Genomic DNA, 16033 nt, shown 5'->3' with positions numbered 1-16033 from the left:
AGAAGCAAGCTCCCGGCTGAGCAGAGAGCCTGATGCAGGACTCGATCCCAGCACCCTGGGATCATGACCTGAGCTGAAGGCAGACGCTTAACCATCTAAACCAACTAGGTGACCAAACTGAAGATGATTATTAAAGCACCAGTCTAGAATCCCTCAACCCAAAGAGTTAAAGCATGTACTTTATTTTTAAAGATGTCAAAGGTCACCATGCTAGATGCTAAACAGATAAGACATAGTCTTTCCCTCGAGCCCTAAACCGAATACAAAGTATACACATAGTTTAGAAGTATTTTTATTTATATAGTTGTAACAAAAGTACTTCTTAAAAATAATTCTGCTATTGGCTATCATTTCATTTAAAAAATTCTAAAAGCTACAAATCACTATTTAACTTTCATAAGGTAACATTTCTCCTACCACCAAAATGCTAGTGTGCTTTAACAATGTATATAGCCAACAATGTGAAAGAAAGGTGATGAAATTTGCCATTAGCTTACATTTTCTATGACAAATGTCCACTCTTTATCTTCAAATTCCTCTGCATGAGGATCCTGTAAAAAAAAAAGCAAAATATAAAGCTGAAATACATTTCTTTAAACCAGTTAATCCAATCAAGAACATATAAACAGCCTTGCTTTTAGCTTTTACCAACTTTTTAAAAGGGAGAAGCAGAAGAGCCTACTCTTATGAAACTTCCACAATTTCCCTACATCTAAATCCTTATTTTATATTGAAGAAATTCTCTCTTTTACTTATGTTGATGCATGTAATTATCTTCCATCATTGCATCAATGACAAGACAAAAAGAAACCTGATCAGAGAGATGGATAATTTAGTGAGTTAACTTAAGAAGCACTTTATTAAGATATAAAATGCTCATATAAAGCCCTCATGTTTTATACTTTTAAACTAGCAGTACCACTTGAGAAAATGTTTTCTTCTGCAGAGGTTATATAAACATCTGGAATTTCAAAGCACTGCAAGGGACTCCATAGTCTACACAAAATGGCAAACTGGCATGGCTGTTTCATCCCCCCTCCCCTCCCATTAACCCTGAAGATGCCTCAGAAACCTGAGATAAGGTAATGGATCCTTCAACCAAATGCAAATTAAAAAAACAGCACACTTTTGCAAGTATTTATTTTACAAATACATATTTGGTACCTATTATATAAGAAACTGGAGATGTGCTATGTGGACTCAAACATAGTTGTCCTTGCCTTTGAAGACAAACAACTAATCTAAATAAATATGATGAAAGAAATACATGGTTTCACCACAGATTAGAAAACAACACATCACTTACAGGAATGAATAGAAAAGCTTTATGAGAAAGAAAAAATCTGGGCTAGATGGAATTATATAGGATTTCCACAGATATTTGAATAAGTAAAGGCAAAAGGCAACAGAGTATAAGACATAAAAAGAAAAGTTGCATCACATGTGCATTTACTTGTTCAAATTCAACTCCACGTAGTAGAGAAGGCAGCGGGATGGAGGTAGTAAAAAATAAGAGAATATTTAAATAAAGCAGGCTTTAGGGGCGCCTGGGTGGCTCAGTCGTTAAGCGTCTGCCTTCAGCTCAGGTCATGATCTCAGGGTGCTGGGATCGAGCCCCACATCGGGTTCCCTGCTCCGCAGGAGGCCTGCTTCTCCCTCTCCCACTCCCCCTGCTTGGGTTCCCTCTCTCGCTGTGTCTCTCTCTGTCAAATAAATAAATAAAACCTTTAAAAAAAATAAAAATAAAAAAATAAAGCAGGCTTTAGGCTCAGCATTCTACTCTAAGAATGAGCAAGTGCACATAGATGGAAAATGGGCTCTGCTATTCCTCTAGTGGGACTCCGGTCCCACATGCTTCTCATAGGGAAGCATCTTATTCATGATTGATTCTACTTTAGTATATTAATAATCTTTTGCTTCTACTGCCACAGCTGAGTTTTGGTCCTTATCATTTGTGCCTAAGCTATTTCAAGATAAAAGTGACTATAACATTCTCTCAGTCTCTCTACCCTCCAATCAATCTTATACTATTCTCCCAAACCACAATTCTGACCATGTTAGTACCAACTCAGATTTCTTTACACTTACAAGAATAATCTGAGTGGGACCAAGGGACACACCTGATAGGGCAAAGTCAGTCAAAAGATGTAAAAGAGCAATAGTAATAGTTTCAGGCCATTTTTAAATGGCAGAGCTACACAATTAACTATTTATATTATTGGCCAGACAAAAACATTTGTAATGAAAATTGCTTCTAGCTTGAATCAATTAAGTCTTCTCTGTATCCTACTTTCTACCCTGTAGAATCTCCTTTCTCACCGCTGCAGTAAAGAGAAAAATTGAAAATGGCTTAAAGAACCATTTTTCTTTTCAAAACCCTAACAGGCTTTTTTTTTTTTTTTTTTACTAGAAATAACTATTTTCAATCTAATTCAAATTTCAAAAACAAGCATGCAGGCTAGAAAAATCAATTTCTGGCTAAGTCATAGGAAAATGAAACATACTACTAACTTTCCATAAAAGCATTTTGTCTTTGAGCACACCTCTGTGAATACTACACTTAGGACAAAAGGGCTTAAAGCAATCCTTTCTACTTGCAAATTTCAAGATTAAATGAATTGTAGAGACTTTAATATAAGTAAAAGAAAAAGGAAAACATGAAAAAGTTTTCCACTTGAATATTTTAAGTGCTATCAAAAACAAGATCCAAAAATTACACTGTAAGAATGAAAAGTTGTTTTACCTTTCTGCCTTTCTATTAGAATTCTGGGGAGTGGGTGAGTTGGGAAGATAAAAGTGGCCACTGAAAATATTTTTTTAAATATTTAAAATGATCACAAGTTTGCCTCATAGCACAACTGAACAGAAATGTTTACTACAACAAACTGGGGGAAAAGGGGTATTTGGGGTTTTTTTCTACAGACTAATACCCGAAGTCATAAAAGTTCCATGATAAGGATATGCTCAACATTCCCATCAGTACTTGAAAACACTTATCTCTTAATCCTCCAAGTACTACATTTCAACAGCTACTTTCAACTAAGAATCACTCAGTGCATATCCTTTTCCCAAACACATGGCTGTCAACTATTTATCAGCTCTATCTAGCCCCTTACTCTCTTGTCATCATTTTTTTAATTTGTAAAACTATGTCCATTCATTTCATCTTTCCCAATGTAAACAGTAAACCAAATCAAAATACTCAAAGACTACTTAAAAGTCTTCCTCAACCATATCAGAGATCCTGCTGTTGTAATCTATATTCATAGTTTTTATTACAGAATAGGTTGTACAATGTAGAAGAAGAGGGCTAAATCACTGTGACTTAGCAAGAGACCTTCTTCCTTAGTCTCAGTTTCCTTATGGGTTGCTGTGAGAATTAAAGGTCTTGCTGTTCTCCACCACGCTTACTGTATCATTCCAGTAAGAGATACATGGATAAGGGGGGTTTAACTAACAGGCTTTTAGGATAGCTGACTGAAGGACTACAGGATGGCCCTGAACCTTCTGGGAAAAAAAAAGGAAGAGCAGCTACTGTCTCATCCCTTCTGTCCTGCAAAAGTAACTTCAGTACAACTGGAACACTTCAAGGAAGTGTTAAGCAAGGAAGAAATAAGCATTTGTTTTCTAATTTCACCACTTTCCAAAAGGCTAAAAATGAGACTTTTCCCCACCATTCTTTTGGACTAGGTAGGGGGTTAGTTAGGAAAGTAAAGATTCTAGTGCGTAATGAGGACTTGATGGGGACTACTTTATAATGTTTCAGAAAATATGGAAGACTTTCAAGAAAAAAGCATGTATGTATAACAGGCAGGTAGGTATACACACAGCTATGTTTTTGGATCTGCCCTTTGAATTTACAACCAGAATTTTGCTTTTAAGCCACAGTATTTGTAAGATATTAATATCAATTAAGATATTTATCAAATATCAATTTAGAACTTCTTACATTAACATCAATTAAATACTCAAATTCTAATCTTAAAGATTTATTTATTTGAGAGAGAGTGGGGGGAGGGGCAAAGGGAGAGGGAGAGAATCGCAAGTAGACTCCCTGCTGAGCACAGAGCCTGATGCAGGACTTGATCCCATAACCATGAGATCATGACCTGAGCCAAAATCAAGAGCCGGCCATTTAACCAACTGAGCTACTCAGGCGCCCCTCAAATACTAATTTTAAAACATATATTGTAATTAGTCAAACAGGGCTAACAAAATGAGGCTCAGGACTAAGAACTCCACAAACCTCAGCTTTCCACAAAGAAGCACTTTAAAATTTCCTGGGGGTAGAATGTAGGAAGTAATGAAAGAAGTATTCTAACTGATCTCAATTGTAACAAGTTCAAAAGGGCTCCCAAATTATTCTGACTTCATAGACCATGAAATACCCTGATGCCCTTGCATTGTTATAAATTGTTATATCCATAAAATAAAATAATGCATATCAAGGAACCAGGCTGGACTCAAATATATAGAACAATGAATACTGAAATATTCTGTCATTGGAAGCATGACTATATAATAATAAGTTCTATGGACTTATAAAAATGGAGCTTACCTTAAAAAGTGTCACAGTGATTTCAATGTTTTCAGGAACAGGCCACACTACAACACCACGGTATGGATTTTTTATTCCAGGTTGCCAGCTATGAGCCTACCAGAACAGAAATAATGGCTTCAATATGAAGTACAGGAAATGCAAAGTTAATAATTTACAAAAATTTATCGACCCTATTAAACTATCCATCAGATCTGTAGTCTCCTTGAAACAAAAATGATTAGTCAAATAAGTCTTTTCAAGCATTAAACTTGGGCCGTGACAATTCTATCACATGACAGCTATAGATTACTATCTGTAACCAAAACTTTACCCTCTCCCTCCCCACCACCACATAAAAGAGTATGCAAAGATGAGGGGTCTCATATTTTTAAAAGCCACTATTTGTGATTGGATAAAAATTTTATTAGAAGAAATATTTTTAAAAATTATTTTGTGATCTAGGAACTTAAAGGCAAATTCATTCTTTAAAAGGAAAATCAAAGTGTATACTTTGCATTTAAGTTCATTTTCTATTAAACTGTCATGTTTATCTGGGGTAAGTAAAGAAGAAGGCAGCTTTGTTTTGTTTTGTTAAAGATTTTATTTATTTATCCATAAGAGGCAGAGGGAGAAGCAGGCTCCCCGCTGAGCAGGGAGCCCAATGCAGGACTCGATCCCAGGACTCTGGGATGATGACCTGAGCCGAAGGCAGACGCTTAACGACTGAGCCACCCAGGCGCCTGAAGGCAGTTTTTATAGAGTTAATATTTCTAGCACTTGTAATTTTCAAGATTCTTTTTTCTTGTAAATCTTGTTTATCGTGGTTCCCTATGGACCCCCCAAAGTTGGGGGTCACCACTATAGTTCTTTCTTTGTGGTGGCATTTCTAGCCAAAGCTTGATAAGAAAGTTAAATGAAGAAATAAAAAAAAATCAAAACTAAAAGAGAATAGATGCTTATTACATATTCAGGTGTAGATGCTCAAATAGGCAGTTGGATGTATGTGCCTAGAGTAATAAATCTGGGAATCATTAGCACAAAGGTAATACTTAAAGCTTAAGAATGGATGTGATCCCAAGGGAAGGAGTACAGCTAGAGAATATAAATGTTCAAGAAATGAACCTTGGGGCACAACATTAACAGGTCTAAGAAATGAGGAGGACTGAGCAAAAGGTTGGTACAGAAGGAAAACCAAAGGCATGTGGTATCCTGCAAATCTAGTGAAGAAAATGTTTCAAGGAGAAGGGAACAATCACCTGTGCCAAATCTTGATGGCAGGTTAGATAGGACAAATGACCATTGGATTTAACAAAGCAGAAGCCATTACTGACTTTACAAAAGCTGTTTCAGTGGAATAATAGGAGCAAATACCTGGATTGGAATGGGTTCAAGAAAGAATAGGAAAAAAGAAATTAAAGATATTGTACACTCAATTCCTCTGAGGTGTTTTGCTGAAAGAGAAAGAGAAAAATAGTCTGGCGCTAGTGGTAAAATAGTGGCAGAGATAATTTTTTAATAAGAGAAAAATATTTTAATGCTAATGGGAAATATCCAGTTAAGGGGGAGAATTTAATGATGCAAAAGAGAAAGAATTACTAGAGTGATGTCCTTAATGATAGAAAAGGAGACAGACTGGCCTTTGCCAGAACCACAGACAATTCTTCCACGATAACAGGAAAGAAGTTATACGAGTGCAGATGTGTGCCAGGGAACAAATTTAACATGAGAAAACTAAGGCACAGACTGGCCCAAGATCTCACAGCAAGCAAGTCGCAGAAGCTGGATTTGAACCCATGAAATGGAACTGAGAAAGGATCAAGATCATGGAAATTTATGTCCATTCAAATCATATCATATCTTGTTACTTAAAATACCAGCATAAGATATAGTTTTAGCAGCATTCCCGCTACTCCAACCCATAAATTGTCAATAATTCTCCCTCTATTCTCTCTCCATTGCCCTCCAATCACAAAACTCAGGTAAGGAAAGGGCAATAGAGATTCACCACAACAGACTTAGCACACCATCCCCAAAGGTAAAGAGCTGAGTGCTGTTGATTAAAAAATATCTCCAGAGATTCCTCTGTTCCTCTGCCTATTTATGGAAATATGCCTACTGACAATCCTAGAACAAAAACTCCACAAAGTAAACAATCTCCATTTTGAAAAGTAAATTTCTGCTTACTTTAGATAATCCTTAATCAAAACCCCTCTCTACATATTCTACATACTTAATATTGAAGATTTATGACAATTCTGTGTCATCTCATGTACTGTTATGGTAGATCAGGCTATTCCTCTGGTCTCTTCAAACTCACCATCATTATATTTTCATAGCCTCCCCATAGAATAAAAACATAAGAAGAGTATAATAACTGAACTTTCCTTATCAGCCACAGCAGAAAAGATAAAGTATTTGTAAAATTCTTTTTTTAAAAAAAGATTTATTTGAGGCACCTGGGTGGCTCAGTCAGGTAGTGTCTGCCTTCAGCTCGGGTCATGATCCTAGGGTCCTGGGATCGAGCCCCGCATCCGGCTCCCTGCTCGGCAGGGAGCCTGCTTCTCCCTCTCCCTCTGCCTGCCTCTCTGCCTACTTGTGCTCTCTATCTCTCTGTCAAATAAATGAATGAAATCTTAAAAAAAAAAACCCTCATCTTTAAAAAAATAAAATTAAAATTAAAAAATATTTATTTACTTGAGAAAGAAAGAGCATGAGCAAGTGGGGGAAGGGGCAGAGGGAGAGAATCTTCAAACTCCCCACTGAGCTCAGAACCCATCTTGGGGCTCGATCTCATGACCCATGAGATCATGACCTTAGCCAACCAACTCAGCCACCCAGGCACCCCCTTTTTGTAAAATTCTTAATGAAAAAATGACAATCAAAGAACTTTAGACTTCAAGATATCCTCAGAAGATCTAATCCAGATAAGGAAACTAAAGCAAAGAGTAAACCGCTTTCCTGAACCCATACTAGTAATCAGTAATAGAACCACCTCCATGATTTCCAAGTTCAGATTTCTTTACCTAACCAACAACATATGCAGCTCTATTCTCTGATTCACACACTAGTCAAGAATATAGTTTTCTATCCCTAAGGTCTTGACATTTATTGGATGATACAGAGATGAAAAGCAGGGAATGCAGAGACTACCTAACAACTGGGCAGAGTTAGTAGATGGTAGTATCAGATCATTTCCTCAGGTACCCTAATGCTGGTCTTCTAAATGACCTCTTTCAGTCCTTAGTCATGGATCTCAGAAATTAGATTGTTCAACAAACAAAAATACAATCTGCTTAACAAACTAAAATCTTTTTTTTTTTTAATTAAAAAAAGATGTAAGGGTGCGAGTTCCCAAGCTGCTAGCATGCTGTCATTTTCTTACCATTCTACCCAGCACCTCTCTCCCCAGCAAAAAACGTCCAACCAAGTTAGAGCTCTGGCTTTCTGTTATTCCTTTTAGAGACTGTACAACCTGGCTAAGTTAGGACACTGTAACAAAATCAATTAGTCCAGCTGAGTAGCTGGCACTACCAGTTGTATAATGTTAGCTAATTATTATATAGTAGGCAGAAAAAAGGACCAAGGGGCACCTGGGTGGCTCAGTCATTAAGCGTCTGCCTTCGGCTCAGGTCATGATCCCAGGGTCCTGGGATTGAGCCCCACATCGAGCTCCCTGCTCAGTGGGAAGCCTGCTTCTCCCTCTCCAACTCCCCCTGCTTGTGTTCCCTCTTTTGCTGTGTCTCTCTCTGTCAAATAAATAAATAAAATCTTAAAAAAAAAAAAAAAAAGGACCAAGTAAATTCTACTGGAGAGGAAACCAGGAACGTACACAGTAGCAAACATGAAAAAAAAAAAGTATTCCTATTTTCAAAAAGCTTACTACAACTTTCACCTCAAACAGAATTCAAGAATCTGAAGCTAGAAAAAGAATGAAAGGCCCAATGGGTATTGGCCTTTCATTGTGTTCACTGTGTGAACACAAATTGGGTAAAAATACCCAATATGGGTAATAAACATCTAATTGTAAAAATCCATGGGGACATTAATTTAGGTTCTTAAGAACTTGATTAGAAAAAGCACATCATATTGGTAAACATTAGCACTACAAGAACCATGATCAGTTTTCACTGAGAGTAACAGAAAGGATTCTTCAGAAAATAATTGGGCACAGAAACACAAGTACAGCTGTTCAGCTTCTTTGTATAGTTAGAGAGGCAGGTTATTTCTTCATTTGCCAGCTATCCTAGTACAGATAATGGTACAAAGGATTAGGCCACATTATCCAGTTCCCCTTATACAATTTTTCTCACTTTTTAATCATATGACAGATCATTTGACATGCCAAAGCAGACCTAGGAAAAAGGTAACATTTCTCAATTTAGGGTCCTAACCCTATAAAATGCCTTATTTTCTAATTATTTCATGTCATATCTTCCCTAAAAGACTTGTACCTAATATGGTACTAAATACAGAGTAAACATTCACTTATTATTTCTGATTCCTACAAAATAAAATATTTCACTAAAAATGTATAGTTGTCAGTTGTTAAATAATTTTCAACTTATAAAACTGCATATACCCGTATGTTTAAGGTGTCACATATAAAGTTACCTTAGACTTATTGCCATTAAGGCAAAGCTCTGCAACTGTACCTTCCCCTCCTGATATCACAGCACATTGTAAAAGGCTGGAGCACAACCATAGAGCAAGGAAGTAAAGGTGGTAATGCCATCAAAAAGCTTGTGAGGACTTTATTTTTTTATTTTTATTTTTTAAAGATTTTATTTATTTATTTGACAGAGAGAGACAGAGCAAGAGAGGGAACACAAGCAGGGGGAGCGGGAGAAGGAGAAACCAGCTTCCGCTGAGCAGGGAGCCCGATGCAGGGCTCGATCCCAGGACTCTGGGATCATGACCTGAACTAAAGGCAGATGCTTAACGACTGAGCCACCCAGGCGCCCTGCTTGTGAGGACTTTAAAGCTCTGGTTTCCCTTTGAAATTCTCCCATCTGTGAGCTTAAATTTCTACTTGGAAAACCATATTTAAGGCAACATATTACTCTGCCATAATTTGGGGGGGACTATCGTAATTGCCCTGCCTCCTACTGTCCTATATTTTATTGAAAAATAATTTATTTAGGGGCGCCTGGGTGGCTCAGTTGGTTAAGCGACTGCCTTCGGCTCAGGTCATGATCCTGGAGTCCCGGGATCGAGTCCCACATCGGGCTCCCTGCTCGGCAGGGAGTCTGCTTCTCCCTCTGACCCTCCTCCCTCTCATGCTCTCTGTCTCTCATTCTCTCTGTATCAAATAAATAAAATCTTTAAAAAAAAAAGAAAAAAGAAAAAGAATTTATTTAAGCATATATAAATCAACTGCAGCCTGACAAAATCTTTATTATAAATGCCATGACTTGAAGAGAAGAGGCAGGGAAGCTGCATATTGTGTTAATTATCCATGGTAATTATTTTCTCAATAAAAAATGAGTCAGCAATGAATTCTGATTATATATTTAGCTATAAAGATAGACATGTGCCCACAGAAAGTGAGCACTGAGAACTAAACTTTAAATAAGGGAGTATGCCAGGGCGCCTGGGTGGCTCAGTTGGTTAAATAAGGTAGTATGCCTTATTTATTCTCTAATCTGACATTTATCTGTGTCTCAGTTATAAGTTTCAATCTATCAATATAAAAAAAGAATCAGGAAAGAGAAATAATAAGCTATACGGATGACAAAAACCAAAACTGACCACTGTACAACTCAAACTCTTTCCAAAAACACAGTTAAAAGTAAATGGCCAATGGTTGCAGAGATCTTTTTTCCCCCGTCAGTGACTTCAATGGGACTCAGCAGCATATAATGTATATTTTAAAGGAAAACCATCAGAAAATAGAACTGACTTTCAGAAGAAAAAAGTGGTTCTAGTCTTTGGATTTAGTGTAACTGATAGCTAATTAAAAAAAAAAAATAGCTGGGGACACAAGTTTTTTATTAAAGAATTCCAAAATGTCATGGATTTCACATTTCCTAAGATTAAAAAACCATTTATTTGCTTAACTTTTAGAATAATGTCATAATCATTTCTTTCATAATTTCTGGAACTGGATTTTTAAGTCCTCTTTTGGGTGTTCTGTACAATTTATAAAACAGCATTTCACATATGCATGAACATGCTAAGCACTTGCTGTAAAGAGCTTAACACATGGTGGGTTCTCATTAATTTTTCAAAAGAAGTACATCTATAATGTTTTAAGAGAAGACACAATGATTCTGAAATACACAAAAGGGATCTGAAATATTAAGAGCATCATAACTGGACAGTAATCCAAGAAATAATTCCTTCTAGAAAATACTGCATTCTGAGAAAAATCAACCTGCAGCCTCAAACATTTGGATTTCACCATCTAGATAATCTGGACCTAAAAGTTATCTGATTGACTTTCAAAAATGCAATTAAATAAAGATGTATTTAACTTCAAATAGGGTTATGTATTCTGAATTGACCTATAATCTATTTCACTGTTTCATTTTTTTTTAGAAAATAATTAGTATCTGATTATTAAAAGGAGATAATCACTTTTCATTTGATAGCTAAAAGCAAATAGGGTCTAACATCCATAGTTATAGTCATATTCATCTATCATACTTAGTGGATGACCTTTTATTGTTCCTTTCCACAAAAGCCTAAGACCCATAGGCAAAAGTGACAAATATCCAGCAAAAGAGAGAAAACCCTAAGTCCATTTTCAGAACTTTCTCATATCAATGTAAATGGATAAGAAAATATTACAGGTCTAAAATACAATGCCCCCAAACTATAAATGTATGCTTTGAAGATGATGTCATTCATGATATGATGCCCTGTACCTTTCCTATGTGGCTGCTGGAAATATATTTAAAAGTTAAAAATGTACCAACACTATTACCCAGCGAATTCCAGTCCTATGTATTTGCCCAAGAGAAATTAAAATATTTACCCCCTAAAATACTGTTTCAGTAGTATTTATACCAGAATTCACAGTAGTGAATATTCAGGATATTTACTAGAAATGAATCAAATCATCAACAGGGGCATAAATAATCAAACTGCAGTGCATTCACTCGATGGAATACTACTCACTGATAAAAAAAAAACTACCAATATTCACAACAGCATGAATAAATCTCAAAAACATTATGTTGAGCAAAAGAAATCACGTATAACACAGGACTACTGTATGATTCCATTTACATGAAATTCAAAAACAGGCAAAACTAGTCTATGGTGATAGAAAAATCAGAATAGCGGTTGCCTCTGAGAGTTGTCAATTAACTGGAAGAAGACACAAAGGAAAAAGTAATGAAAATATTCTATATCCTAATAGGAGTACTAATTACACAAGTATGTATTGATCAAAACTCATTACATTGTATAATTAAGATCTATATGTAATTTTAGCTGAATAAAAATAAAATTTGATAAGATGTCCCTGAAATATTAAAAATTCTGAAATTTAATTAAATTAAACTTAAAAGGAATAATTTTTTTCCTCACACAGGACTACTTATGGAAAAAGGAATATCCACTTAAACATGCTTACAGTTATTGTGTGCTTATAAAAATATATTCATATTTATCTAAAGAATAAATTTTTAGAATATCTGCAGAATTGTTATTGAACATTAAAAATTCTGTTCTATACTCCCCACAAAGCTCTAAGTGCAAAAAATTAAAACCTTTGAAAAATCCAACTCCTTTCCTCCTGCAGCCCAGCAATGGACTCAGATAACTCATCATTTCTTTCTTTTTTTTTTTTTTTTTAAGATTTTATTTATTTATTTGACAGAGACGTAGAGAGCACAGGTAGGCAGAGCAGCAGACAGAGGAAGAGGGAGAAGCAGGCTCCCAGCTGAGCAGGGAGCCCAACGCAGGGCTCGACCCCAAGACCTTGGGATCATGACCTGAGCCGAAGGCAGACACTTAACCGAATGAGCCACCCAGGCGCCCCACTCATCATTTCTTAAGTTTGCCTTAATTTCATCCTCTTGGAATCTGAATAAACAATCCCAGGTACAATTTTGTAAGTGTTACCTATTTAATCATTAATTCATGATTACCATTGTATAGAGAAGTTAAATTACACTGATGTTACTCAAGGCTACCACATCCAAGATCAAAACTCAGGTATCTGACTTCCATTTTCAGAACTGTAGTTACACGATCACAATGCCTGATCAATCATTTTAGTAGATTAGATAATTAGTAATAACCCAAAATATCAAGTAATATATTAAAATATTCTACACTGGGACCAGAAAAGCTTCATAATTTGACTAAAAGTTAAATGCAACATTTGGGTAAGAAATTTAGAAAAGAGACAAACCTTAGAAGACTTCCTTCGGCTTCTTCTTGTCCAAACTACCACCAGTTTATCTGGTTGCCTGTCAAGCAAGAAAAAGATAAAGCATAATTTAAGTAATCTTATATCAAATTAATAAAGCTTAGTTCTAGTGTCTTTAAAAGGACAAAAATGTCATCTACTTTAGATTACACAGAGCAGTTATTCTTACAATAAATCTCTATAAATTATTCAAATATAGTAATTTTTTATATTACTATTTACTATTACTAAATTAGATCATATTTGTATGATACAAACATGATCTAACTTAAATGACTAATATTTTATCCACATGTTTTTCTAAAAATCCTTTAGCAAGTTAATTCACTCGGACAAACCAAGTAAAATAAAATACTTACAATTGGTGACTATTTTAAAAAGAAAAGCACACATACATCTTCTCTAAAAATCAATGCTATACATCTAACACATTATCTACTTTAATTTGGAAAAAATAGCATAAAAGTGGCACTTCCAAAATAATTTAAATCTATGGGTTACACTACTTTTGCATCTCATATCTTATAAACAATGTTCGTGGTTTTCAAAATATTTTTATATTCAATCATCTCAACAATCTTCATAAAAACAATACAGTACTAAAAAAATATGTAAGGTATATACTCTTATTTTATAAATTTAAAAAACTGGCAAAATAACTAATCAAAAGCTTTGGCAGAACCAAGTCTGAAATACAGGTCTTTTAACTCTCAGACCTCTCTTCTTTACCTTCTGCTAATATAAAGTAGAAAAACAAGAAAAAAAAAAAAAAAACCTGTTTTCAGCTAATACAACTAAGTTCTCTTTAATGCTGAGGGAAAACATCAAGATTATGATTATCAGTTATTTTCCTTAAATTTTTATTTTTAAAAATCTTAGATAAAAGCTTTTTAACCAAGAAATGAATGATACACTCATCTCAGTGACCTTCACTACTTTCTATGTCTCACTTATTTTACCCAAAAATCCCTATCAACAGATGACCTGTCCTCTTATTTCATTTAATTAAATACACACACACACACACACACACACATATACACACATACATAAAAGGCCACCAGCCATAAACTCCTTACTCAGTGATTCACCTATTAACCTGTCCAAAGAGTTGTCCAATGAAAAAGTACTGAGGAACTGACCCAGAACGTAGCACAGAAAATAAAGTGATAAAAATATTTTAAAACAAGGGAAGAGACATAAAAGACAAACTGAGAAGTACATACACCTAACAGAAATGCTAGTTCAGAACAGTGGGAATGACAAAGAAATACTGAAGAGACAAGGCTAAGAATGCTCCAGACCTGAAGAGTCCTTAGACAGAAAGTATATATTAAAAACTAATGATGTACTATATGTTGGCTAATTGAATTTAAATTAAAAAAAGAAATGAAGGGGGAGAAATCGGAGGGGGAGACGAACCATGAGAGACTATGGACTCTGAGAAACAAACTGAGGGTTCTAGAGGGGACGGAGGTGGGGGGATGGGTTAGCCTGGTGATGGGTATTAAAGAGGGCACATATTGAATGGAGCACTGGGTGTTATACGCAAACAATGAATCATGGAACACTACATCAAAAACTAATGATGTAATGTATGGTGATTAACATAAAATAAAATAAAATAAGTATATAATAATGAATAGGATAATTAAAAATAAATTTAATATCTGGATACCATACAAACTACAAAGCAGCAAGAATAAAGAGAAAAACCATAAAAGAAAAGACAGGTTACCAACAAAGGAATCACTAGAATGATAGCAACTTCTCATTAGCAGCAACAGAGAACAAAAGACAATAAAGCTAATGATCTTCAAGTTGCTAAGGGAACATAGCTGTCATCCTTGAGTTTTATACTGGCTAAACTATCATTTAAGAAATGGTTTTAGGGCCCCTGGGTGGCTCAGTTGGTTGGGCGACTGCCTTCAGCTCAGGTCATGATCCTGGAGTCCCTGGATCGAGTCCTGCATCAGGCTCCCTGCTCTGCGGGGAGTCTGCTTCTCCCTCTGACCCTCCCCCCTCTCATGTTCTCTCTGTCATTCTCTCTCTCTCAAATAAATAAATAAAATCTTTAAAAAAAAAAAGAAAGAAAGAAATGGTTTTAGACATTTCCTGGCAAAGAGCAGATGGTCAATAAATATTTGCAAAATGGATGGGAAAAAGAAAGAAAAAGAAATGATTTTAGACATACGAAGACTATGAGTTTACAATGCATAAATTCCAGTTAAATAAGGGAAGCAGTAGGATGCAAAAAGCAACATCAATATTGTGAAATGTTAATGCTTGTTCCTTTTAGGTGGTAGAACCCAAAGAAAAGCTAGGCCAGAAACAGGAAGAAGGTTCTAATAATAAAACTGTTTGACTAAGGAGCCATCTAAACAAATGCACAATGTTTCTGATGGTGATAATAACCAGCATCGTATAAATAGAAAAATGGTGGTTCTCCATCCAAGACTCAGCTTAGTTCCAAGTGTCAGGCATTAAAGACATCAAATGTAAACTAAAACCAGTAGCTTGCTTTGGTGAGTCTTCCCACAGTGAGACGCTGGGAGCAACAGCCAAATGCAGAAGTGCTAAATTACAGGTGAAATAGAAGAAAGTTTCTATGAAATATCAGAATGTTAACCTAAGAAATCCAAACCAATGCAGAAACAAACAAAACCTTGCTCAACACAGAGAGAAGCAGAATAAACAAATGACAACGAAGATGGGGAGCTGTAAAGTAATATAATAGATGGAGCTGGGAAGAAGTATGATCAATGCTGGCAGCTTAACAGTAGAGGAAATGAGTAGCCAACAAATGTAAGCTACCTTGTTTGAAAGTATTTATGGCTTGCTGGAAATTTTACCTAGATTACTACACTAACCTTTTCATCATGTTCTCATCTCATCTCCAGGCAACCCCAACTCTTTTTTTTTTTTTTTTTTTTTTTTTTTTTTAAAGATTTTATTTATTTATTTGAGACAGAGAGAATGAGAGAGACAGAGAGCACATGACAGGGGGAAGGGTCAGAGGGAGAAGCAGGCTCCCTGCCGAGCAGGGAGCCCGATGCGGGACTCGATCCCGGGACTCCAGGATCATGACCTGAGCCGAAGGCAGTCGCTTAACC

The 16033-nt window shown here is 35.8% G+C and overlaps 1 protein-coding gene across 1 annotated transcript in view; it reads right to left on the bottom strand.

The window, feature by feature from the left end:
• EHBP1 (EH domain binding protein 1) overlaps positions 1-16033 on the bottom strand; it is a 303679-nt gene that overhangs the window by 241059 nt on the left and 46587 nt on the right. Inside the window, exons 3-5 of the mRNA XM_081832045.1 lie at positions 12903-12960; positions 4559-4654; positions 498-551 (exon numbers count right to left, since the gene is read on the bottom strand). Coding sequence (XP_081688171.1) covers positions 498-551; positions 4559-4654; positions 12903-12960 — 208 coding nt within the window. The remainder of the gene's footprint in view (positions 1-497; positions 552-4558; positions 4655-12902; positions 12961-16033) is intronic.

The sequence above is a fragment of the Leptonychotes weddellii genome, chromosome 10 (genome assembly GCF_054177405.1).
Source record: "Leptonychotes weddellii isolate Sample4059 chromosome 10, ASM5417740v2, whole genome shotgun sequence".
In the NCBI taxonomy this organism is placed as follows: domain Eukaryota; kingdom Metazoa; phylum Chordata; class Mammalia; order Carnivora; family Phocidae; genus Leptonychotes; species Leptonychotes weddellii.
The sequence above is the reverse complement of the archived record's forward strand: the minus strand, read 5'-3'. Positions and strand labels throughout refer to the sequence as shown.